Source organism: Mustela erminea, chromosome 8 (genome assembly GCF_009829155.1).
Source record: "Mustela erminea isolate mMusErm1 chromosome 8, mMusErm1.Pri, whole genome shotgun sequence".
NCBI classification, from domain to species: domain Eukaryota; kingdom Metazoa; phylum Chordata; class Mammalia; order Carnivora; family Mustelidae; genus Mustela; species Mustela erminea.
The window spans coordinates 32,087,647-32,114,232 of NC_045621.1; the positions used below are offsets into that span (position 1 = coordinate 32,087,647).

General features: G+C 40.7%; 1 protein-coding gene across 3 annotated transcripts in view; it reads left to right on the plus strand.

Annotated features, from left to right (window-relative positions):
* Nucleotides 1-26,586, plus strand: part of ACSL3 (acyl-CoA synthetase long chain family member 3) — a 70,266-nt gene that overhangs the window by 20,582 nt on the left and 23,098 nt on the right. Inside the window, exons 2-3 of one of the 3 annotated variants that reach the window (XM_032354964.1) lie at nt 2,975-3,032; nt 17,700-18,116. In XM_032354964.1, coding sequence (XP_032210855.1) covers nt 17,739-18,116 — 378 coding nt within the window. In that variant the 5' untranslated portion in view covers nt 2,975-3,032; nt 17,700-17,738. The remainder of the gene's footprint in view (nt 1-2,974; nt 3,033-17,699; nt 18,117-26,586) is intronic. The other 2 variants (XM_032354965.1, XM_032354963.1) reach the window with 2 other exon arrangements.

Genomic DNA, 26,586 nt, shown 5'->3' on the forward strand with positions numbered 1-26,586 from the left:
ATGGACACATTTCCAGAGTGGGTAGCATTGGGTATGGAGCCAAGTAGGCATTCATTCATTAACTAGCTGTTGAGGAGATTCAACATTTATTAAGGGCCAGTTAAATACTAGGACCTTTCGTGTTAATTAACAAAATAAAATATGCACATGTGCCAGAATTTCTCCAGGGCAAATTTTTTTTAGGAGGCGTTTTCTAGGTCGTAGGAATTTACATCCTTAGCTTTGCTGGATGCTGCCAAATTGCTCTCCAAAGTGACTGCATTTCCCCCAACAAAGCCAAGAGCACTCTTGTTTCCTATATCCTTGCCAATACTTGTGATGTTTTTTTCTTTCCCTTTTTTTTTTTTTTTTAAATTTTATTTATTTGACAGAGATAGAGCACAAGTAGACAGAGTGGCAGGGAGAGGGAAGAGGGAGAAGCAGCCTCTCCACTGAGCAGGGAGCCTGATGTGGGGCTCGATCCCAGGACCCTGGGATTATGACCTGAGCTGGAGGCAGCCGCCCAATCAACTGAGTCACCCAGGTGCCCCATTTATTCTAATAAAAAAATTTGATGGGGGAAATGATAATGTTTCCATTTGTGTTTGATAGTGAGACAGTTTCATAGTTAATGGGCATTTAGGTTTTTTTCCCAAGGACATATGTAGCCTATTTTTTCTACTGAGTTGTGTTTTATTTATAGAAATTCAACAAATATTCTGGATATGAATTATATATATATATATATGTTTTCATCCCTATTTATGTATGAGGAAACTGGCATATGAAATAGCAGGTAAATTTGTAAGATTTCCCCCTACCTGGATGGATAGATGGATAAATGGATGAATGAATGAATGAATTTGTTTAGAAGACTCTAAACAAATGAGAAAGAAGGGGGGGTTTAGACCCAGGGTTATCTGGTTTTAAGGCCTACTCCTTTTTTTTTTTTTTTTTTTAAAGTATATTTGGCTGCCTTGACAGAGAATAAGAAAGTTAATTATGAGTAGTGATACGCTAAATTTTGTCGAAATACTTAACTGTTAAGTCCAGTTACAGACCCTGTGAGTTTGGGCTGATGTTAAATTATTTTTTTTTAAGCCTGTAATGACTGCAAACCTTCCTGCTTCACAGGCAATTTAAAAAATCGTTGGGGGGGGGGCGCCTGGGTGGCTCAGTGGGTTAGGCCGCTGCCTTCGGCTCAGGTCATGATCTCAGGGTCCTGGGATCGAGTCCCGCATCGGGCTCTCTGCCCGGCGGGGACCCTGCTTCCTCCTCTCTCTCTCTGCCTGCCTCTCTGCCTACTTGTGATCTCTGTCAAATAAATAAATAAAAAATCTTTAAAAAAAAAAAAATCGTTGAGGGGCACCTGGGTGGCTCAAATGGTTGTCTGCCTTTGGCTCAGGTCATGATCTCCAGGTCCTGGGATCCAGCCCCAGGACAGGCCCCCAGCTCAGCAGGGGAGTCTGCTTCTCTCTCTACCCCAGCCTCTCACCATGCTTGTACTCTCTCTGTCTCTGTTTCTCTCTCTCTGTCAAATGAATGAATAAACTTAAAAAAAGAAAATTGAGATTAGTGGATAAAAGTGTTGTATACACAGTGAAATACTGTTTATAAATCTTAGTAATTATTCTTCTTGACCACTACCATTATGAGAGAAGAAACTCAATATGTGCCTTCAAAATTTTGGATGTACCTTTTTTTTTTTTTCCTTAATAGACTTTATTTTTTAGAGAAGTTCCAAGTTTAAAGCAAAATTGAGCAGAAGGCAGGGAGATTCCTATATACCTCTGACCTAAAGTATGCACAGCCTCCCCATTATCAATAATCCCACACCAGAATGGTACATATATTACAGTCAGTGCACCTATATTGATAACACCATTATCACTTGGAGTCCTTATTTTACCTGAGGGCTCACTCTGTGTGTTGTACATTCCATGGGTTTGGACAAATATATAATGACGGTTTTACCACCCCCAAAATCCTCTGTACTCTGCCTGTTATCCCATTTTCCTTCTTAACCCTTGGAAACCTTTTACTGTCCTCAATAGCTTTTCCTTTTCCAGAATGTTACAGAGTTGGAATTAAGAAGTATATGTACCCTTTTTGTGTTGATTTCATTCCTTTAGTAATGCACATTTAAGTTTCCTCCATGTCTTTCGTGGCTTGATAGCACATTTCTTTTTGTGCTGAATAATACTGCATTGTCTGGATGGACCACAGTTTATGCATTCGCCTATTGAAGGCCATCTTAGTTACTTCCAAGTTTTGGCAATTATAGATGAGCATTTTTTTTTTTTTTTTTTTAAGATTTTATTTATTTATTTGAGAGAGAGACAGTGAGAGAGAGAGCATGAGAGGCGAGAAGGTCAGAGGGAGAAGCAGACTCCCCATGGAGCTGGGAGCCCGATGTGGGACTCGATCCCGGGACTCCGGGACCGTGACCTGAGCCGAAGGCAGTTGCTCAACCAACTGAGCCACCCAGGCGCCCCAAGTTTTGGCAATTATGAATAAAGCCAATATAAATATTTTTATGTAGGTTTTTTTTTTAAATTAATCATAATATGCTTTTAGCTCATTTGGGTAAATACCAGGGGGACTCAGTTCATCCAGGAGGCTGGATCATAATGTAAAGAATAGGTTTAGTTTTCTAGGAAACTGTCAGACTTGTTTTCTAAAGTGGCCATGTAGTTTGCATTCCTACCAGCAATTAATGAGTTCCTCTTGTGCTGTATTCTTGCCAATATTTGGTGGTACCAGTATTTTCAGATTTTGGCTATTCTAATAGGTGTGTAGGGATACATAATAAGATTTTTTTTGATGAAGCTTAATGATAAAATGTCATTTGCTAGTGTGATAGATGATGTTTTTAAAAAAAGCAGAAATTTTTCTGAGTTTTTGGAAGTAAAAGTATCTCCAGGAAAAGGTTGATAATTTGGCTCTGATGGATTAGACTACAAGTAGTAATGTTTGTCTTTTTTTGTTTTGACAGGTAGTGAATCAAAGGCATGTATTTTGAAGGTACTAGCACCTCCTACCATTGTCAGCTGGTAAAAAGTTAATTTTTTAATTACAGAATACTCCTATTAAGCATAAACTGTTTTAAGTTAAAACCGAGTGTGTCTAAACTGCCAAATTTTTTTTTTTTAATTCTTCCCACTTGGTGATTATAGAATTATGAAAGTTAGGAGAAGATAGCTTTTATACTAATTTTTTTTTTTTTTTTAAAGATTTTATTTATTTTTCAGAGACAGAGGGAGAGAGCGCGAGCGAGCACAGGCAGACAGAGAGGCAGGCAGAGGCAGAGGGAGAAGCAGGCTCCCTGCCGAGCAAGGAGCCCGATGTGGGACTCGATCCCAGGACCCTGGGATCATGACCTGAGCCGAAGGCAGCTGCTTAACCAACTGAGCCACCCAGGCGTCCCGCTTTTATACTAATTTTAATTGAATACAAATGCATTGGAACATTAAGCCATGTTATTCAACAATATCACTGATCTTTTCTCAAATTTTTAAGTATCTGAGCGTTTCTGAACTCAGTAATCGATTTTGTGAAGTTTAGCACTAATTAGAGTGGTATTGCCATTTCAGAATGTGCTGGTCATTTTAAATTTGTGTTAGTGTTATTTGAAATTCCTAACTGAACATCTTAACCAAGTTGAAGGTTCCAGGCCTGGGAAACAGCAGTGGGTTTTTTGTTACCTACAGCAAGTTCTGCATATTACTCATGGTGTGGTGGGCTAGAATATGGCAGGTTGTATTCTTTCCAGAACTGTTACAGGAAATAATCCATGTTGATAAAATGCTTTGAGACTATAAAAGCAAGCAATAAGCATTTTTATCAATTAGAATCATGAGTGTTGATGTTTATCTTCTGTTTCATTTCAGAATTTTTGTCCCTCCCCCCATCTTTGCCCACATTGGTCAAATTGAGTAATCTTTGTTTTCTATGGATTTTTTAAAAGAATGCAAGTAAATATTATATTTATTATTAAAAACTAAACAGTTTAGGAGTCTGTAAGTAAAAGGGTAACTTCTCTGTTCCCATGATTCTTCTATGAGGGGACCAGCCCTTACCAGTTTGGAGTTTGTCTTTCTAGTCCTTTTTATGTGCAAATCTGAGGTGACCATCTTGTAATGAAGCAGGTGTGATGGAAAGAGAAGATTCCTTGTCTGTTGATGTGCCTTCACTTTATTTTAGACATTTCTTTGCCTACATTTTCTTGAATTGTATATTTAGCCACATGAAGCGCGCTTTGAAGTCACTAAGTGAATACATTGGAACACAGTAGATTCTCTACAAATTTCTTTTGGTGCTTAGTGGGTTTTGGAAACTCCAGACTTGGAATTTCTAGCTAAGAATGGCCCAGTAGAGTTTAGATTTACAAAGTAATTGAAATTGCAAAGGTAATTTACCGTGTAGAGGGACCTGGCTGGCTTAGTTGGTAGAGTGTGTGACTTTCAATCTCAGGTTTGTGAGTTCAAGCTCCACGTTGGGCATGGAGCCTACCTGAAAAAAAAAAAAAAAGTACTGTGTATCAAATAATGGGTATTAAATAGTAAGGCATTTTTATAGATGATTGCAGTCAGTTTTTTCTTTCATAGAGGCTCGGCTGGATTGGGGTAGACAGGGAAGTGGTTTTGGAGTTTTAGTACATCTACTTAGGGGAGAGGAAGTGGTGAGTGGTTCCTGGGGAAAAAGTGCTATGGCAAAGTGACAGAAGTAACTTTATCTCTCATTAGTTTGCCTAGACTTGATCAGGTACCCCAAAAAGGGAAAGGACATTTGTCGCTTTATACAGATTAATATATTGGGAAGTAAAGGGAATGTAACAGAGGATTTGAGGAACTTGGTATCTTGTATTCTAAAACTTAGAACTGCATGGTGTTCCATGTAGGGAACTGTGCGTATTCAGAAGGCCTGTGACTTCAGAAATGATGGAAAAATTGAGCGGATGTGCATGTGAACATGTCCTTTTGTGATGCTCATAGTGTAGTATTTTGAGCTCTTAAAAAATCTAGAGAAGCAGATTTTGATTACAAAGTTTTGTTTTAACGCTGTTGGCATTAGTCAACTGTAAAAGGGTCTGTAGAATTTGAAGAAGAACATTAACAAATAGAGTTGTACATGAATGAATGTAAACCCATTACCATAGGTATTGTCTAGTGTCTTAACTGTTAGAGATGCACAGTAAGTCATTATTCTTATTTTTTTCTTGGTGTTCAGGTATATTGGTTTAAAGTGTATTTTGTTCATGATTCTGGTAGTTTATATTTAAATATTTCCTGGAGTAGACAAGTTCTGATGGCCTTCAGGACTTCACTCACCTTTATCCAGTGTTGCACATTCAGGTGGTAGCAGAAGGGGTTATCGGTGCATATACCCATGCAGTAGAGAGAAATTATTCAGAATATTGTTCATTCCCATGTGAAAGTGATCTAGATTTGAAGTTTGGAAGGAGATGAGGACAGCAGCAGGTTTGCTGGTGTTTCTTCTTTCTTCTTTTTTTTTTTTTTTTTTGGCTTAACTTAAACGATTTCCTCGAGTAAGGTCAGATAGTTCTCATAGCTGTTGAAGCTAGAAGATTCCTTTTTCTTGTGCCTTCTATTTTTAAAACACAATCTAGGTTTTTGAACATTTACAGAAAAGCTGCAAGAGGCCAGAAAGCTGGGCGCACTGGAGACTGGAGGAGAGACAGGAAGACCGTGTCTTCATAGCTCTTGTTCCGGAAAAGCTATATTAGCAGTAAAATAGTTGGTGGGAACAAGAAAATTTCTGTAAAGAGTTAAGGAAAAATAGAATAAGATTATATGAATAAAGTGAAAAACAGCAAAAGACTAAGTATTCACTAAGGAAGTATTGCATGTTTAAACCTTATTCTTAACTATTTGAGGTTTAGATAATATAGATAACGAAGTTGATACAATGTTGGTTGTGATGCAGGTTATTTATCCTGTAATTATATGTTTCTACAATGTACTTAACAGTTCTTGTGTTTTATATTATTAAGTTTTTTATTTTATTTTATTTTTTTAAACAGGGGAGAGAGAAAGGTGAGGGAGGGGCAGAAGGGGAAAGCGAGAATCTTAAGCAAGCTCATGCCCAGCCTGATGGGAGCTTGATCTCACAACCCTGAGATGATGATACCTGAGCTGAAATCAAGACGTGGAAGCTTAACTGACAGAGCCATCTGGGCCTCACCTTACTTTGTTCTTAACAGTATGCCAAGATAGAGAGAAAGGGCTTTTGGGCTGAGGAGGGTTGAGGAAAAAATAAGGAAATAGCTAAGGAATCTTACTGAACAATTTATAAATTCTTTAAATTAAGTATAGATATAGATTGGATAGATTTAGATGGTGGAGACTAAAATTATCCTGAAAATCTTAATTTTGACATGTTAATCCCTTTACATTCTCAAAGACTGAATTTACCTGAACTGTCTCCTCAAAAGTGTTCTTTCTTATTTTAAAGCATGTTACTTTTGCTGATATATTTCATATGTTTGCAATTATTTAGCCTCTGGCCTTTGAATTTTCTTTAATTTCATTTTCTGTTTTTAAAGTAGGGAAGAAAATAGTTAAGTTCAAAAGTGAAGTTGTTAATTGAGCCATCAACCAATCTACTCTCCTAGGTTTAGTTTCATGTAATACTAAATAAAGTACTTACCTGGATTGAGTTGAAGTTACTAATAAGACCTTCAAGTACCAACCATCTAGGCTGATGTCATTATATAATCTAATAGTTCATGTTCTGAAATATTTATATAGGTGGCTCTCATGAACATTTTGGAGATAATTGGAATAAGTAAGGAATTAGTACTACAGAGGGTTAAATGGTCCTATTCAGTATTGTTACAATATAGTCAGGGCATTTACTTCTTGGCTGGATAGGACACACTGATGAATTTGTCAAAATAGTGCTATGAAGTAGGGCTCCTAAGGTTTAGTTTTTCTGCCCAACCATTTGAATAGTATAATGATGACTGAGCATACCATTCCCCTCATTTCCCTTCAATGGATTAACCTTAAACAAAATTCTAGGATAAAAAGCTGCACTTCTATATAGAGGATTCCTGTCACTTCTTTTGGATATAATAAGGGGAGTTACGTGGTTTGGAAAGTGAGTAGAAAGAATAGTAATAGGTTTTGCCTTAGATGAGGAAGAGCCCATGCATGTGGTGTGAGTTTTCTGGGTGGGGGGGTGTTTGGGGATCTACCACATGATAGGATTGATGAATGGACAACAGAACCACTTCTGACTCCCCTGTGTGTTGCTGAGTCTTGGCATGAGGTTATTAGCAGTAGATGAGACTATAAAACCCCTGAGAGTTAGGGAAGTCTTTTGAGGATCAACTCTTTTTTAAGGGTATGGAGGTCTGGTAAATGGAGTTGGTTAAACAGAGTTGGTCCTGAATTACATCACACATGCGTTCTTTACCTTTAGGTGTGGGGTAGGATCCACAAAGTGGGATCCAGTAGTTCTGTGTCATAAAATCCCAGGATATTTAAACTTTAGTATGGAGTACTAGCTGTGAGAAAAAAGTATTCTTCATAAATGTTTTCCTAAACAAATAAATTTGTCATCATCTAACTGAAGCTCATGGAGAGAAATCCTCAAAGTTTACTAGTGAACTAGAGATGCTAAATGGAATCACACCAATTCCAAATGCAAGATGTGCTAAGTATCCTTATTCTCTTTACTTATTATTATTCTGTAAGGAATTTTATGGGTGGATCTATGATTTTGGGTTCTTCTAACCTTTAGAATATTAAATGCCTGAAACCTGAAACGTAATGGCAACCCGCAGCTGAGGCTGGCGTGCTTCCTGTGAAGCAGACACACCACCCTTCTTCACACGTGCTAGCTGCTGAGTACTCCTTGTGGTCTTTACACTCTTCACATTTACAGGTGAGGACATTGAGGCTTAGAAAATCAATCAGTTGACCTAAGGTGACGTTTAGTAAGTAGTAGAACTAAGTGTCAGACTCCATCTGTTTGGCTCCATGGCCTAGGGTCTCAGTGAGCATACATTTGACTTAAGTATCTTCAGAATCAGTGAGAGTATAAATAATCACGATGAAAGAAAAATACTGGTATTGGTATACATAGTTTGGCATAAGTGAATTTAAAGTGCTACCAACACATGCGTTGTATTTTGTAGTTTATGTAGAGTGTGTTCACCTGCTTTCTTTGTTCCCAAAGGGAGTTTTGTGAGGCTTATTATTACCATCTCCCCAGTTCTACAGTGAACTTGAAGCTCTGGAATGTTAAAGGGAATTGTCCCTGTTACATAATGAGTAAGTGGGGAGGGCCAGCATCAAACCAAGAGCTTATTGTCTAAAAGGAACAAGTCTATTGAACTTTTTATATGCAAATTAGTATTGCAAGTGATAGATAGTACCTTCAGTAGATTATATAAAGTATGTAAATTAAACTCTGTAAGTAAAATTGCTTTGAAATTACACATAAACGGGCGCCTGGGTGGCTCAGTGGGTTAAAGCCTCTGCCTTCAGCTCGGGTCATGATCCCAGGGTCCTGGGATCGAGCCCCGCATCGGGCTGTCCGCTCCGCGGAGAGCCTGCTTCCTCCTCTCTCTCTCTCTGCGTACTTCTGATCTCTATCTGTCAAATAAATAAAATCTTTAAAAAAAAAAAAAAAAGAAATTACACATAAACAGAACTTTGTACCTAAACCAACTATACTAATAACTAGCACTTATATTGCCTTTGCATTTTCCAGAGTCCTTTATTTTTTTCTGCATTCCATTTTATCTTCACTTTAAATTTTGCAGATTAGATAAATGATGAAAGACATGGGAAAATAAGGCACAGAAAAGTTATTTCATAAACAAAAGATCAAAATTAACTAGTGGTAGAATCCGGGCTGTAAATTGTTTGCCTGTTCCATGAGATGGTTAATTGTGGGGTGACAGGTTTGCCTAAAACTTCCTGGTTTTAGTGCTGAAAGTCCTGTGTTTTGGGAAACCCCAAAGTCTTGGGCAACCCAGAGTGGTTGTCATCCTAATTAATTGTCACACTTCGTGGTAGACTGGGGATGGGATTAGGGTTGCCAGATACAACAGAAGGCAGTCAGTTAAATCTGCATTTCAGATAAAAACCAAATAATTTTTTTACTACATGTTCCAGATACTGCCTGGGATATATGTACACTAAAATCTGTTGATTGTTTATCTGAAATTCAAGTTTAACTGGGTATCTTCTGTTTTTATTTGTTAAGCCTGACTGCCCCAAATAAGAGTGAAGGGACATTCTGGTGTGTAAAAAGATTGAGCTGCTTTTTTGTGTAGACCTTAGACTTTATACATTTATCTGCATAAGTAAGTGTACCATCTAGCAGTACTTGGCTCTTGTTCTTACATGGCTAGAGATGCAAGAGTTCAGGATGAATATATGAAAACATACCTTGCTCAGTGCATTAAAACGTGTGTGGGTCTCTATGTGTTGGTTGGCTTGAAGTAGTTCTGAACTTGACAGGAAATTTAACCCAGGTATTAGCCCTTCTGTCTTTGTTCGATCAGTCCATCAAACACTGGCATATTCTCACAGACCATCCATATTGTCTTTCGACTGTGTGTTAAAAAGTATTTTTGCTGTTGTTAAGATAGTGTATTCACATGATTCAAAATGAATTGATTGGAAAATGTTAGGATTTTGGAAATGGACCTTAGAAATCTTCCTGTTGTTTGTTTGTTTGTTTTAAAGCATGGCAATTCTTGCACTACCTACCTCCCCCCGCCCCCACCAAAGGAGAAGAGTGTCTTGTATAGAAGACAGGACTAGAACTGGGTTCCTCTGCTCATTTACTTCTTCAATATTTGATGATTGCCAGTACTCCAAGATTGATCTGGGAGTGCTTGGCATCAGTAGAGTTTAGTCTTAAAATAGGTTTACTTGAATTCCAGCATCATTAATGATAAGAAAATTAACAATTTATTGACTTAGACAAGGTCTCATAGTAACTGGCGGCAGCGCCAAGGCTAGTATATGTGTGTATTTACGCATGTGTTTTTGTGTGTGCATGTTTCAAACCCCTTTTCTGAAAAAGGAGGGAGGGAAACAAGCCGTAAGTGACTCCTAAGGATACAGAACAAACAGGGTTGATGGAGGGTTGTGGGTGGGAGATGGCCTAGGTGGGTGATGGGCATTGAGGACATTGGTTGTGATGAGTCCTGGCTGTTTGTTGTATGTAAGTGATGAATCACTGTATTCTACTCCAGAAACCAATATTGCGCTGTATGGTAACAAACAAAATTTAAAAAAAAAAAAAAATTTAGGATCCCCCCCAAGCCTGTTTTGTATCAAGCTGAGAAACATACAGATTCCCTTGCTTAATTTCTGTTTCCTATTTGATTTCATTCAACACTCAACAGTTTTTAATTTTTTTAAATTTAAATTTTTTTTTTTTAAAGATTTGTTTTAAAGATTGATTTATTTGTCAGAGAGAGAGAGAATAAGCAGGGGTAGTGGCAGGCAGAGGGGGAGGGAGAAGAGAAGCAGACTCCCCGTGGAGCAGGGAGCCTGGTGTAGGCGCTAGATTCTAGGACGCTCAGATGATGACCTGAGCTGAAGGTAGCTGCTTAACCGACCGAACACCCAGACATCCCTCAATACTTCTCTAAAAGATGTCCTACTCCAGTCTGCCTTTGCTACCCGTTCCTCCATCATTACAACCTGGACCTCTCCGTGCATAGTAACTGTATGCCGCCTTCTGCATACCAACTTCAAGCATTCTTCTCAACCCATTACCTCCTGTGGTTCCATTTTACTCACTCTTAGTACCTCAACATCTGCAGTTCTGTCACCACACATGATCTGATTGCATCATTGATCCTATCTCCTTTTCACAAACCTTTCCTTCCTTATGGGGCCATCCTTCTTTCCTCAACTTAAATCTCCCTGATCAGTCATGGAAATAGTCTTCATTCCCTTGTTTTCCTCCCCTCCCCATGTTTTGTTCGGTACTTGCCTGGTAAAACCCTCTCCTTGGTTAATACCTGCTTCTCTGCCTGGTTCCCATTTGTGCTCCATCATTTGAACTTGGCTGGGAAGCACACAACTAGATCTTCCTTTACATCTAGGACTCCACCTTCAGGTGGGCCTTAGGAGCTGTCAAGTGATTCTACTGTCTCCTTCCCTGTTTTCCTGTTCTCCTAGATGACTGCTTAATACTTTCTTTCTACTTAATTTTCTAATACCTTCCTTTCTTCCTCTCTCAGTCAGCGATTTTTCTTCCGATTACCCTGAGAAAATAGAAGCACTCAGAAAAGAATCTTCTAATGGCTCTTGGTACCACCCACATGCATCTGTGTCCCTGTTCTGTGCACAGCCATCCTCTTCACTTGGGTGCTGCGTGTCACCCTCACTTCTGTATAATCTTTTTCTTTCCTCTACTGGGTTATAGCCATCAGTATGCAGACAAGCTGTAACTATCTCCCCCCGCCAACAAAGATTTTATTTATTTACTTATTTGACACAGGGTGGGGGAACACAAGCAGGGGAAGCAGGAGAGGGAGAGGGAGAAGCAGAGTTCCGGCTGAGCAGGGAGCCCGATGCAGGGCTTGATCCCAGCACCCTGGGATCATGACCTGAGCTGAAGGCGGACTTCACTGACTGAGCCACACAGGCGCCCCACTGTCTTTTATCTTGAAAACCAAAGAATCTGCTTTGTCCTGTCCTAGTATCCATTTCTCTGTTCCTCTGTAGAGTGCTCTTCCCCTTTCCTAAGCACATTCCAGTTGGGCTTTGATCCTTATCATAGCTATTTTCGAGGTCAGCAGTGACCCTCACACTTTTTTTTTTTTATTGTATTAAAGTACATGCAACAGAATTTGCCAGTGTAACCATCTTTAAGTGTATAGTTCATGGCATTAAGTAGACATTGTTGTGGACCATCACCATCATCCATCTGCAGAACTTTCTTGCTCTTTCAAACTCTATACACATTAAACACATCTTGCCAGCCCTCCTTCCCCTCAGTCCCTGGCAATCCAGTCCAGTTTCTTTATGCATCTCTTGTAAGTGGAATTACGTATTATTTGTCCTTTTGTGTCTGCTTTATTTTATTTAGTGTCATGTTTTCAAGATTCATGCATGTTGTAGCATGTATCAGAACTATCAGAACTTCATTCCTTTTTAAGGTTAAGTAATAGTCCATTGTGTGTCTTTATCAACATTTTGTTCACGTGTTCACCTGCCAGTGGACATTTGGGTTGCTTCCACCTTTTGGCTGTTGTGAATAACTTTGCTATGAAGCTGGGTGTACGAATACCTATTTGAGCCCCTGCTTTTAATTCCTTTGGAAATAACACCCAGAAGTGCGTTTGCTGGATCATACGGTAATCCGTTTCTAATTTTTAATTTTTTGATGAACTGCCATATTGTTTTCAGTAGCTGCTGCACCATGCCGCATTCCCAACAGCAGAATTTTAAGTGTTCCAGTTTCTCTACCTCCGCATCCTTGCTAGGACTGTTATTTTGTTTGTTTGTTGGTTTTTGTTAGTAGCCATCCTGATGAGTGTGTAGTCTCCTCTACTGAGGCTTTGATTCACATTTTAGACCTCATCTTTGCTGACTTGTTAGGTAATGTGTATAGCTGATCAGTGTCCTCCTCCTTTTACTCTACCCGTCTGGTTTTCTTGTGGACACTGACCCTTTTTGTCATGCCCCAGGCCTCTCAATTTTGATCTGCCCCAGAACCTGCTCTTTGTACTTCCCACTCCCTTAGGCATGCCAGCCACTCTCATGGCCAAAAATACTATCACTGTCTGAGTTGCTTTCAACAAAACTGAACTGTGCTTCGCTCAGACCTGTTCCTCCTGCAGTCTTCCTTTCGTTAGTTAGTGATGCAGCTCAGTGGTGGTTCATTATCTCAGGCCAAACACCTTGACACCCCCCTTTCTTTCTTACTCTTCCTAGGGCTGTACCTTCAGTACAGAGTCAGATTAGGGTCCCTTCTCACTGCTTCATCTTCATTCTGGTCTACATCTTGGTCATCTCACATCTGTTCCCTGCAAAGGCTCCCAGTTGGTCTCCTTGGTCCTGCAGCAGCCACAGTTGGCCTTTTGATGGTAACAGGTGATTTCACTCAGGTCAATACAGTCTCGTAGTGGTCCCAGGCCCTTTGGGATCTGGCCCCACTCTTCTACAATGCCCTCTTTGTCCTCCTCGTCGTCCTCTTTCCCTGTCCCCCATCCTTCCTGGGCTCAGCCTGGAATTTCCCTTCTCCCGGATACCTATGTGGCTCTTTCTCCTTGTCTGCTCCTAACACCTGTTGTGTATTTTTTTTCCTGAATCTTGTTTTCCTTTTGATTTTCACTTTGTTTCGCCAGACAAATGTTAACTCTTCAAAATTTATGTAAAAGAATAAATCTGTAAGAATTGATAAGAAAATTTTGAAGAACATGTGTAGTGGGAGTCTTACTAGATACTAAAAATAGAAGTTCTCAAACAGTGTACATAAAATTTACATGGTTGCTGTTTAAAAAATTAGTCTGCTATTTAGAGTTTTTCAATTTATAGGTATTGGGGAGGGAAGGAAGAGGGGACAGGATGTTTGAAGAGTCTTCTATTTAAATACTCACAAAGGTAATTCTGGTATAATTGGTCTTGTGGATCACAGTTGAGAAGCACTGCTATCAATCTACTGTATTTGGAGGCACGGCAAAGCAGTAGACAGGTCCAACCAAGGAACAGAATCGTGTCTAGAAACAGATCCAGTTCTGAACAAGGACTTATTGTTGAAGATGACATTTTGGTTAATTGAGAAAAGGGTGGTTTATTTAATAAGCAGTTCAGGTAGTTCATCTGGAAGAAAAAAGCTTTCTTCCTTAGACAGTGTAGAAAAATAAATTCCATAGTGATTAAAGATCTAAAAGATGGGGGCGCTTGGGTGGCTCAGTGGATTAGAGCCTCTGCCTTCGGCTCAGGTCATGATCCCAGGATCCTGGGATCGAGCCCCGCATCGGGCTCTCTGCTCAGCGGAGCCTGCTTCTCCCTCTCTCTCTACCTACTTGTGATCTTTCTCTCTGTGTCAAATAAATAAATAAAATTAAAAAAAAATGTAAGTGATGCAAATACTAGAAAAAATACAGGAGACCATTAGTGTAACCCTGGTATGGATGAGGCCGTCTTAACATGAACTGTAAACCTAGAAGTTGCGAAGGAAGTGATGAACAGATTTAATTTTCAGGTTTGCTTTCTGAAAGCTGACACTGTAAGATGGGCAACATAGTAGAGCACCGTGACTATTTCTTAGTTCTGTAGATTTTCCACAACCGCTTCAGCTAATAGGATGCAGTTGGCCAGAGGTTTGTTCTGTACTCTGTTTTAGAAAAGGGTGAAGTCTTCTCAGAGGCTTTTGGAACAATAAAATGTCTTCACTGCATGTGGCTGGTACATGCAGGCTGCATCTGATGTTTCTGAACCCTCTGTCCTTGTCCCAACCCTTGGCGTTCACAGCACTGCCTTCTCCAGGTTCAACTTTTATTGATCTTGCCACCGGGATTTTCATGCTCAGTCTGGGCTTTGGTTTCCTTCCAAAGTTTCTGTTCTTGAACTTGATTTTGGAGATTTTTTTTTTTTTAAAGATTTTATTTATTTGTCAGAGAGAGAGAGAGCACCCGAGCACAGGCAGACAGAGTGGCAGGCAGAGGCAGAGGGAAAAGCAGGCTCCCTGCCGAGCAAGGAGCCCGATGTGGGACTCGATCCCAGGACGCTGGGACCATGACCTGAGCCGAAGGCAGCTGCTTAACCAACTCAGCCACCCAGGCGTCCCAGATTTTGGAGATTTCTTACAGTCTCATCCTTCATCTGAGTATGGCTCTAAAATTTGTGCTTCTGGCTCTGGTCCCTCTTAATCTTCACAGTTTATATATTTGGATGACTCATCGGCATCTCAGACTTCTCATTTTCAAGACTTGTATTCATCTCCTTTCCACCGGCCATCCCACTGCTGATGCATTTCTGTCTCTGTTGAAGGCACCCAAACCATTTTTGCCTTCTTTCACAGCAACTCCTCTGATTCGTGGCTTTATTCTCCAGGGTTCAGATAACAGAAACCACGGCACTGTATTTAAAGATTTCAGTTACTGGGGAGGATTGGAGGAGCAGCAGCTGCTGCCACCCTCTGGGCAATCAGGAGCTGGAAATCCCAGCTGTTGACTTCCGCTTCCGTCACACACTTTAGTCACCTTAGTCTTAGGAGTAAAGGATTATCTCAACTCTTCTCTTACCTGATTGCCTCCATCCCAGGACCCCTGGGATTCATGACCTGAACCGAAGGCAAATGCTTAACCAGCTGAGCCACCCAGGCGCCCCTGGACTTTTAATTTTTTAAGCATGATTTCTTTTAGTTCTTTGAACATGTTTTTCATAGCTGCTTTGATGTCTTGTGCACGTCTGACATTTGGGCCCTCTGAAGGACAATTTCTATTGCCTGCTTTCTCTTCCTGTGTTTGGATCTTCCCTGTTTATTTGCATGCCTCTTAATTTTTTGTTGTAAACTGCACATTTAAGATCTTTTATAGCATTTCTGAATGTTGAGTGCTCCCTCCCCATTTCCCTGGCTTGTTGTGTTGCTTGCTTGTCTTTTTAGTGACTTGACTGGCATTTTAGGTGCCCCCCGCCCAACCAGTGTGCATCCTTTGATGTTGCTCCTCAGTGAGCACTGCCTTGGGAACACTGAGGGTTTCCTTGAAGGGCCCTCTTTAGGGGATGGCAGCCGGTTTTTTTTTTTTTTTTTAAGATTTTATTTATTTATTTGACAGATCACAAGTGGGCAGAGAAGTAGGCAGAGAGGCAGGCAGAGAGAGAGGAAGGGAAGCAGTCTCCCCACTGAGCAGAGAGCCCGATGTGGGACTCCATCCCAGGACCCGGAGATCATGACCTGAGCCACCCAGGTGCCCTGGCAGCCGGTTTTAGTAGCACTCTTGAACCGTCTCTTTCTCTGATCTTGTTAATCTGCTAAGTCTGTCTCTGTTGGTTCACACCCAGCAATTATTCTCCACTGATAGCTAGCTGATTGCGTTATTGTGTTAAACAGAGCCTTGGGCTATAAATTGCCCCATGGTGTGAGTCAGTTAAATGGCCTTTGTAGGGGTTATTTGAGGCCAGTCTTTGGTGGCCCTGACTCTGGAAGAGCTCTTTTCAATTCTCTTCTCCCTGATTCTGTTAAACTTCTGTTTGGTCTACTCTTCCTTGTTGCTATCCTGGAACCACCAGCCTCATCTTAATTGCTCATCACCAAAGTCTCCATTGTTTTCTGTAGTGCCATGAAGCTTGAGCTTCCCTGTTCTCTGTTCTAACTAAAGTCAGTCCACTTAGGGATTGCTGAGGGGCTCTCTGTGCTTATGGCCTGCTTCGGCCTGTGTAGAACCTGTGTGCCGTTGTTCCAAAGCCAGGGGCATGGACATCAGCTTGTCTTTTCTGTGAGTGGGGCCCTGGCCTGCACTGTTGCCTCTGGTCTTCTCTGTGTGGAGCTTCGCTCTCTCTCTGTAGTTAGTCCCTGCCTCAGCTTCTCATAACCTAACAGGTGCCTGGTATTATTCTTGGCCTGCTGTGCCTGCAGTAGAGAGCTTCCTCATGTTTCCTCACATTTTTTGGCCACATGTGAATTTAATAGAACTTCTCCACTATGGAGTTGGGGGTAGGAGATGAGAATACTAGAAATCATAACCCTGGATTTGGAGCTGGATAGAATAATTAGCAGGGTTTTCTTTTCTTTTTTTTTTTTTTAAATGATATTATGTACCTACCACACAGAGGCTGTTTCCTCTGCCTGGAGTGCTCAGTTTTCCCCCAGAAAGGCACATGGCCCACTGTCCCTCTTTTTGGTAGTCTCTGCTCAGGTAGCCCTGGCTGGAGAGACTCCTGTGGACCACCCTTGTACTACTAGCCTCTCTGGCCTCGCCCATTCACTTTGTGTTTCCCTTTTCTGGGTTCACTTCTCCTCTGAGGATTTACCATCACTGGGTGTGCCTTTATATGTACGTTTGTGCATCTTCCTCCCCCAGTGAATTTTAGGCTCCCAGAGGGAAGGGACAGAGACTGTTGTTCACTGTTGTAGTTCCTGTACTTAGAGTAGGATGTAACACATAGGAGATTGTCAGTAAATCTGATGAATGCAAAGTAGAAATGGTCAGAGTTTACTGCATTCTTGCTTCACAAGTTTAGCCTGCCAAACTGAAAAATACCACTTTGGGAAGTGAATTCTATGTTTTTTGCCAACACCAGTTGCTTGTTGCCACCTAGAGCAAGAGCGTGGAGCCCACTGGGAAAGAATGCAGTAATTATTGAGCAGGTAGCCAGGGCCATGAGGAAGGAGAATGGTGTGTCTGCAAAGCACTTGCCATCCCTGAGGGATGAGCAGGAAATCAGTACATTTTTGGCCTTGATTCTAGTCTTCTGGCTTGCTCTCTTCTCACCCCTGGGAAGTGTTGTGGACACTTGGAGTTAGGTTGGAAAAATCACCTGTTTACAGAATGATGTAGAAACTTCTCTGTGGTAATTTCCATTGCTGCTAGTTGTAAGAGACTCACCCAACCATATTGGGAGTGGACTGGACTTTGCTGGAGGCCAGTACCAGCTGCTGCTTGATTGGGGAAAAAAATATCATTTGCGTATCTAAAATGAAGATTTTTTTCTTTACAGTTATTTTAAAATGATTTTGAACTAATACCTTTTTTTCCCCCTTCCTTCTAGATTCTGGAAATCCGTTAATTCCACTTTTTTTGAGCACTTATGAATAACCACGTGTCTTCAAAACCATCTACCATGAAGCTAAAACAGACCATCAGTCCCATTCTTCTGTATTTCATACATTTTCTGATGTCACTTTATACTGTTTTAACATACATCCCATATTATCTTTTGTTTGAGACAAGACAAGAAAAAGCAAACAAAATTAAAGCAAAACCTGTAAATTCAAAACCTGAGTCTGCATACAGATCAATTAACAGTTTGGATGGTTTGGCTTCAGTATTATACCCTGGATGTGATACACTAGATAAAGTTTTTATGTATGCAAAAAACAAATTTAAGGACAAAAGACTCTTGGGAACACGTGAAATTTTAAATGAGGAAGATGAAGTACAACCAAATGGAAAAATTTTTAAAAAGGTAAGGTGATATTTCATTGCCTTTGTCTTTCTGAGCGAAAGGTTCTCTCAGAAGTGGTGGCAAGGGACAAGGACAGCCTGCTGCCGTCCCATGTGGCTGATGTGGCAGGAAAAGCAATCTGCCAGGGTGGGCAGAGGACCGTGTTCTGATCTCCTGTACTCTCCCGCATGGATTTGTTCTGAATTTTCAGACTGGCCAGAATGCCCACTGAGCCTAAATGTCGACCACAGCTTGGAATAGACTGTCTTGAGCAGTTTTGGGTCTGAAACTTTATTCCCTGTTGGTACTACAAGAACTTGTGTGTGCTTGAGATGGTTCTGGGTTTTTCTGGTTTTATTTATTTTTAAAAAAAGATTTTATTTATTTATTTGACCGAGATCACAGGAGGCAGAGAGGCAGGCAGAAAGAGAGAGAGAGAGAGAGGAGGAAGCAGGCTCCCTGCTGAGCAGAGAGCCTGATATGGGGCTCGATCCCAGGACCCTGGGATCATGACCGGAGCCAAAGGTGGAGGCTAACCCACTGAGCCACCCAGGCACCCTGTTTTTTCTGGTTTTAATGTAGGTTCCATTGGGTGCTTAATGCGTTGGTGCTTCGGTAGTGGCAGCTGCATGGTTTTTTAAGGATTTCTCTTCACCAGTATAGATAGTAGTACCTGCCGTTGTTGGTTTGAAATGGGGTAAGACACCCTTAGAGGCAGTATAATATAGGGGTTAAGAACCTGAATTCCAGATCCAGACTATGGGTTTGAATCTCAGCTTTGCCACCTACTGGCTGTGTGACTTTGAAAAAAGTTACTTATTTAACAAATTTGTGTCAGTTTCTCTATCTGTCATACAAAGATGATGATTAATGCTGATATTTATTAGCATTTCTTATGAGCCAGGCAGTTTTAAGTTCTTTATATGTACCAACTTATTTAAGACTTAAAGTAGCCCAATGAGTTCGTGTTATGTTACTGTTGTTTGCGGATGATGGCCACAGAGGCACCGACGTTCCAGCTAGAAGCAGTAAAGCCAGGACTGGAACCTAGTGTCTTGCTCCACACTCCTTAGCAAATGCCAGCTCTCAGAGTTGTTGAGAGGATAAACTGAATGTATGTATACATAACACACACACACACACACACACACACACACACACGTGTAAGTAGAACAGTTGTGGTATCTAGTGTAAATGCTCTAGTTTTATTATATTAGCATTATCTTGGGAATTGGGTGGTCAGAATTATATGAGTGACTTCAGAGACATATGGGGGTAATGCAGCACTGTGAAGGATAGTGAGTAGAGAAATGGCACGGAAATGCTGTTTTTTTTTTTTTTTTTTTAAAGATTTTTTTATTTATTTGACAGAAATCACAAGTAGGCAGAGAGGCAGGCAGGCAGAGAGAGAGGGGGAAGCAAGCTCCCCGCCGAGCAAAGAGCCCGATGCGGGGCTCCATCCCAGGACTCCGGGATCATGACCTGAGCTGAAGGCAGAGGCTTTAACCCACTGAGCCACCCAGGCGCCCGGAAATACTGTTTTTGAATATGGAGTCATGACTCTGAAGATAAATTTTTTTTAGAGACAGTAAGATGATCAGTAGTTATCTTCGCTTGATTGATAATTTGGTCAGATTATAGGTTTATTATGTGTGTAGGTGAAGTTGTTTTTCCTTTTTTCCACCTATATCCTGACTCCAGCTGCCTTTTTTCTGTTAGTCATGAAGGAACGCTCAGGTATCAGAGGAAAGTTCAAATAGTCACACCAGGAATGAAATACTTACAATTTCTCCTGTGACTGCAGGGCCAGGGGGATGGTATTTAACAATTTGGTATTGAACGGTGGTATTTAACAATAATGGGCCCTATTGGCCCATTAAACTGGCACTTACTCCTACAAATTCTGGAGTATTTTTCTTTCAAACATGGAGATGGCAAGCAAGTTAACGCTAGTTAACGCCAGTAACTCCTAGAAATTTAAAGCATTATTCTAGCTCCAGTCAGCAAAATCTGTAAGTGTCCATCCCCTTTAAATAAAACGATCTTTTATCTTGTTTTGCCTTAAATTGTGCTTGTTTATCTCGCTTTGCCTGTCACATTAACAGTGCCACTTTGCAGTCTCAAAAGTGGCTTGGAGAAATGGTATAGTCCCTTGACTTATTATTTATTTATGTATTTTTTTATTGGTCCCTTGATTTTTAAGGTATATTCTCTATTTCTTGTGCTGAGTTAGTTTTGCCTCACTTAAATGATTTTTTTTTTTTTCTGTTAAGGTCTGTCTGGAGATTTAATAGCACATTTCTTGAAATTGGAAGTTATGTAGTTAAGCATGTTTGTTTCCTTTTGTCTAACCTATAGATTATAACTTGTAAAACATTATGTCATAATGGTATCTGAGTTTTTGTCATATTGAGTTGCTATTTTTTTAGGGTATACCATTCTTGATTTTGTCTTTGAGAGATCTGGTAGTTAGAAAAGGTACCAAGAACACTATGCTTTTTGAGTTGCTGAAGTTTTCTACTTGTATGCCTCCTCTTTTAAAACATTCCTTTTTGTTTCTTGGTCTAATCCTATTTGAATCAAAAGATTGGGTTCCCTTGTTTTTAATCTGGGCATATGTAACAGAAGTTCTCTGTTAGCAGGAGGTCTAATTTTTCCCCATATTACAGGCATTTTATGGGACTGGCACTGTTTTTCAGTCCTCATTCAGCACTTAGAGCAACAAACTAAGCTTCCAAGTATGTAAAAAGGAGATCAGTATGGTGAATAGGAAATTCCTTCTTAATTCAGTTTATCAGTGTAATTAGGACGTAATAAAATCTAGAGCTTTCACAGTTGTTCTTTAAATGTGGCCAGATAACACAGTGTATACAAGGAGAGTATTTTTCCCTGTTGTGTGTTTGTGTATGTGGCCTTTTCCTTCCTGTCATGCCCATGGTGGCTTTGTAGTCATCGTTTATTCAACATATTTGAACTCAAATAGGGAAGTTAGAAGCTGAAAAAAACCTCTTTATAAAATCAGCAGCCTTTTTTGTCTACAGGATCTCACTCTCAGATCTTTCTGCCATTGACATTTGCTTTCAAATTGGGATTTGTGCTTCATCAGACTCTTTGAGGAAGTCTTTATATAACCTCTAATATAAAAAGTGTTATTTTTCCTGTTTGAAATTAGGCTTATTGGGAAAGTAAAATTTTTTAGGTTTCCTGTATAGTGAATGAAGTAAATGGTTTCTGTTAGACTTACTCAAGAAGAGAGTGACTTGAGTTTCTCTTGGTCTGTGTTGCAATGGTGTCGTGGTTTGCAAACTGAATGGTGAGTACTTCAGCTGGGTGTTATAAACAAGCTAGGCTTCCCCCCTTTTGGTTTCTTGTTTATACACTGTATTTGGCAGAAGCAGCATCTACTTTGATAGAGTAAAAAGGGAACTTTCACAACTGGTGCTTAAGTAGATAGTAAGAGTGGTGTTGCCTAGGCTCGTGTGGTTTCTGCTGTGCTTACCGACTGGCGCGCAAGCGTGTTTCCTATGAATGTATTGTCATTAATAGTTCACATACTGGAAGATAATCTTAAATTGGGAAAGCCCGCTAGTGGTATAGCAATATCTACAAGTTTCCTTTCTTCCTGTTTTGGGGGCTGAGCTTAGGGATTAACCCCAGAAGGTATCTGATATGGTTGAATCAAAGATTCCCGGACATTTATTTCAATTAAATGAATGCTGAAGCTTTATTTTCATCTTATCCTATAAGTCTGTTTTGAGCTCCCAAGGGAAGATAAGCAGAAGAAAAGACAGTGGTGATTCTGCTGTAAATACACCTACCATAGTGTAGCTCTCACCTTCACTAAGACCGGTCTGTGGACCGGCGGGGCACAGAGAGGCAGGAAAGCAGAGGCTGCCATGTTCTTGAGGCTTGGCAAGCTTTTTCTTGTTTCCTTCGGCTTTATGAAAATACAGCAGAGCTTAGCACCTGGAATGTGTGTCAGCAGCTCCTGAAGGCAGCCTTCCCAGCTGCGAATGCATTGTACCAAGGTCCTTGGAAATAAAGAACAGTGAAGGATTGGTGTCCAGAGATCTTTAAAATACATGTAGCTGAAATAGAACAAGGTTGCAAAGAGTAAAAATAAGTTTACAGTGAAATGGAAAGGAGCACAAGGCTGGTTCTAACATGTAGTAACTACCAGAAACACTTAGAATTCTTTTTCTTACATATTTTACACACATGACAGGGAAGAAAATAGTAAGGATTATATAATCACAGTGCTTAGAGAAGATTTCACTGTGACATTCCTTGTAAATTGATCCAGAACGATAACAGAAGTACTCATTTCTGTTCAGTGCCTACTTTTGTGTTGGTTCTTGCTCCAGAGTCCTATGTGTATATGATACTTTCTGACTGGTTAGGACATTTACATTTTAATTTATGTGAAAACCAGTGGTCAGTCTCTTGGCCAGGGCTTGTGTTTTCGTTATTATAGTACTGTCCCCAGCCAAAAGTTTGGTTCCTTTCCATACGTGTTCCTCTCCTAGTCAGCCTCTGTTTGTTAAAGACCCTACCGTGTACTAAATGTTTGTTTCGTTTTGAAAACCGGAAGTTGGAGTTTTTTCCCCCTTAGAGCCCCCCTTCCCTTTTTACCAGGTCTTCTACTTCCACTCTTGCCCCCACAATAATGCACTCACAAACAGCAGTTGAATGGGTCTTAGGGTGTTAATCAGGACACCTTCCTCACCTGCCCGGTAACATCTCTTCTCCTTTCTGTGGAGCAGTCGGAGCGTTGTGGTTTAGTGCTTAGATACTGGAATGAGTCTGCCTTGATTCCTGTTCTAGTCCTGTCACTTACTTAGGTGGTCAGTGACATTTTTGTTATCTTTGAGCAAGTTCTGCCGACTCTCTTGATGCCTCAGTATTCTCACTTGTCGAATAGGGATACTAAGGGTAACCCTGGCTTAGGAGTTTCTGTGAGAGTTGCTGCAGTATGCTTGCTAGCCCAGAGTGAACATTGGCAAAGCTTAGCCACCCTCCTCCTTCTCATGATCACCACCAACCATCCAGACTTGCTGAAGATTTTCACCCCTTGGCTCCCTCAGGGTGAACTGTAATAATCTTCATTAACATAGAGAAAGGTTCCATGAAGCTGGGGGTACTTGGTTGAAGACAGCAGGGAAGTGTGTAACTGGAAGTATTTCTATTCTGAGTGGCTCCAAGAAAAGAAAGGCCTCGTTTTTGCACTGTTTAATACCTCAGCTACCTGAAAACTTGATCGTTATTAATTCTCATTCTTCAGGTTCCTGAATGGTGAAATATTTGTTTGCTTTCATTTTACAGAATGTTCTTCATGTTATCTCGGTTTTATTTTTATAGTTTATCTTCTGAGGTAAGAGGCCCTCATCATTAGCATCATCAAAGCATCTAAATTTATCTGTTCCTGAACAAAGTAAATGATTAAGTTCCTCTGGGGCACTGGTGGGCGGAGTGGTAACATTGATGTTTAGCCATGTGATTGTCACACCTGTCCTAGACTAAAAATACAAGCAATTAAATATGAGACAGGGAAGTGATCAATCATAGGGCCAGTCTTAACTCTCCCCCTACCTCTGCAAATGAGGAATCTGCTCAGGGGTGCCATGGTTGGTCATCATTTCCAATAGCCACTCGAGTCATTCCCTTGCCTCACTCAGAGTTGGGAAAATTGAACATACTTGTGTCTCATGAGCAAGAATATTTAAGAGGTAGTAGGCAAGGGATGTGTGCAGTGGAATGGAGACCAGAAAAGAAGTAGTTATAGAGGTTAAAAGATTAAATGGATACGGATTTTTTTTTTTTTTTAGAGCAGTCTTTTAAAAAAAATGAGGCTCCTGGAGGAAAAAGGGGTCAGAAGACTCTCTCAGGGCCCAAAGTGAATTGAAATGGTGTTTAATTACACTGTTCATTCCATGTGTATAGCAAATAATTACTGAGTGCTGACTTTATGCTAGGTGCTTTGTTCTCGGCACTAGGGAGACAGTAATGAATAGGACACAGAAGTTACTCTTCTCATGGGTCTTATATTTGTATGGGAGGAAGAGAGACAGTAATAAGTTAACAGATGAAATAACTAGTATGAAGACATAAAGATGATTGGAGATTAGGGATAGCCTCTCTTGGTAGGTTATGGCTAAGTGGATGCCCACAGCAGGGGAGTCAACTTTGCGAAGATCTGGGTAATGAACCTTCCATACTGTGGGACAAGGTGTGTGCCCACTGGCTCTAAAGCTGGAATAAACCCAGTTGGGTGAGGCACTTGAGGTACAAAGTTGAAGAAAGTATTGAAATCCTGAGAGTGAGTACTTCTCTAAATTTTGTGCCCGTGGTACCTCTCTTACCTCATTCTAGTTCCTGCCTTGGCCCAACCTGTTTGAAGGACAGAAAGGACAAAGTTGTATTTACAGGAAGTCATGAGTTAGGGGTGGTAAGTCTGGGGAAGAGGATTTGATGGGAGCACAGAGACACTGGCATGGCTAGGTCTGTTAGGGCCTTGTAGGCCAGCATAAGGTTTTTGAACTTGAGTGTGGAAGTAGAGGTGTCTGGAGATAGAAATTTGGGAAGTGCTTTGAAGTAAAGTTCTTCTAAGTTTGGCTTTTGTTAGGGACACTTCAACCATTATAATACCATAAGGGGGGGGACTGTGAAGCATTAGGAGTACAGATGTGTGTAGGTTATTGAACTTGGAGCTAAGAAGATAAGGGCATTTCTGTTGAATTTCTGATTTCTCAGTGATGTATGAGACAGTATTATCACCTTATCACCTGGACTGGGGGTAGAGGATATTTGAGTAGAGAGAAGGTTTCAAGTAGCCATTTCAGAGGGTGAGAAAATGAGTAGATCGGGGAGTCCTTACTGGATTCCTGGGTGGTGAGATCTATGATCTTGGATAGAATGAGGTTGGGTGTTCTTCAGCCTTATGGACAGGGAATAAATAAATGAGTTTAATCTCAGGTTTAAGCTAACCATGGGGGATAGAGTTAGAATTGGGATTTTTTTCCAGCAAAAGTAAAAATTAGGGGATAGGTAGGGGCCTTGAAATGTAATCCTTATGGGAAAGATCACTACTAGGAGATTCAGTGGTTTGAAGAATTAAGTGAAATTCCCTTTAGTTACATTTGAATTAAACTCGTGATTTGATTTTTTTTAAAAAATATTTTATTTATTCATTGGACAGAGATCACAAGTACACAGAGAGGCAGGCAGAGAGAGAGGAGGAAGCAGGCTCCCTGCTGAGCAGAGAGCCCGATGCCGGGCTCAATCCCAGGACCCTGGGATCATGACCCGAGCCGAAGGCAGAAGCTTAACCCTCTGAGCCACCCAGGTGCCCCGTGATTTGATTTCTTTGTCAGTGGTGGCCCTATCATATGGGTTTAAAGATTTGGATTATGTAGATAATACCTTCCAGAGTATATACATTCTCTGAAACTTACAAAGCTCATCATTTAGGTTGTAGAATCTTAAGAGGTAGCTCATGCTGATCTTTGGAGTATAAAATTCTTTTTTTTTTTTTTTTTAAATTAAATTTTTTTTTAAAAGATTTTATTTATTTATTTGACAGATAGAGATCACAAGTAGGCAGAGAGGCAGCCAGAGAGAGAGAGAGGAGGAAGCAGGCTCCCTGCTGAGCAGAGAGCCCGATGCGGGACTCGATCCCAGGACCCTGAGATCATGACCTGAGCCGAAGGCAGCGGCTTAACCCACTGAGCCACCCAGGCGCCCCTGGAGTATAAAATTCTTAATTATAATCCAGTTCATGCACATTTTGGTCAAGTTCTCATCTGTCTTCTCACCCTCACAGAGCTCCTTTTGAAGTTACTGGAGCTCCCCGTGCTGAGCATTTCATGGGGGTGCAGAGCAGGGTGAGAGTTTGGTACTTGTGAATTTAAATAAATACTTTAAATCCAGTTGCCTTATCCATCAAAGACAGACTTTATTCCCTAAGTCCATTATGGAATAGGACACTAGAGGGCAGTATATATCCTCTCTACCTGCTCCTCCCCCCCCCCCCCCCCCCCCCCCCCGCCGCCCCCTCCACTCGCCTCTGCCACAATTTTATCCAATCTCTTATTTGTAGAGCTCTCTTGAAATGTTGGATGCTTTTTTGGAAATGAATTTGGTTAAGGTATATGAGACATATGAGTGAAACAGCCATGTTTGGAAATTATATATATATATAGAGAGAGAGAGAGAGAGAGAGCGCGCGAGCGCGCGTGAGGAGCTTTTAATGCAGTCTGTATGTAATTGGGGATTTATGGTCTCAGTTGGAGAAAATCTTAAAGAAAAGTAAGCTAGCCAGTTTTTAAAGAGGATTATAACTAATGAACACTTAATGTTACCTTTACTTATGGTAAGCGCAAATGAAATGTTGAAAGCCCAATGGTGTCAGTGGGCATTTAAGGCTTCAACAGAAAGACTTTGACTATTGAAACTAGTCCTGGAGGCTGCATAAACAGAGACTTGTTTAGAGTTC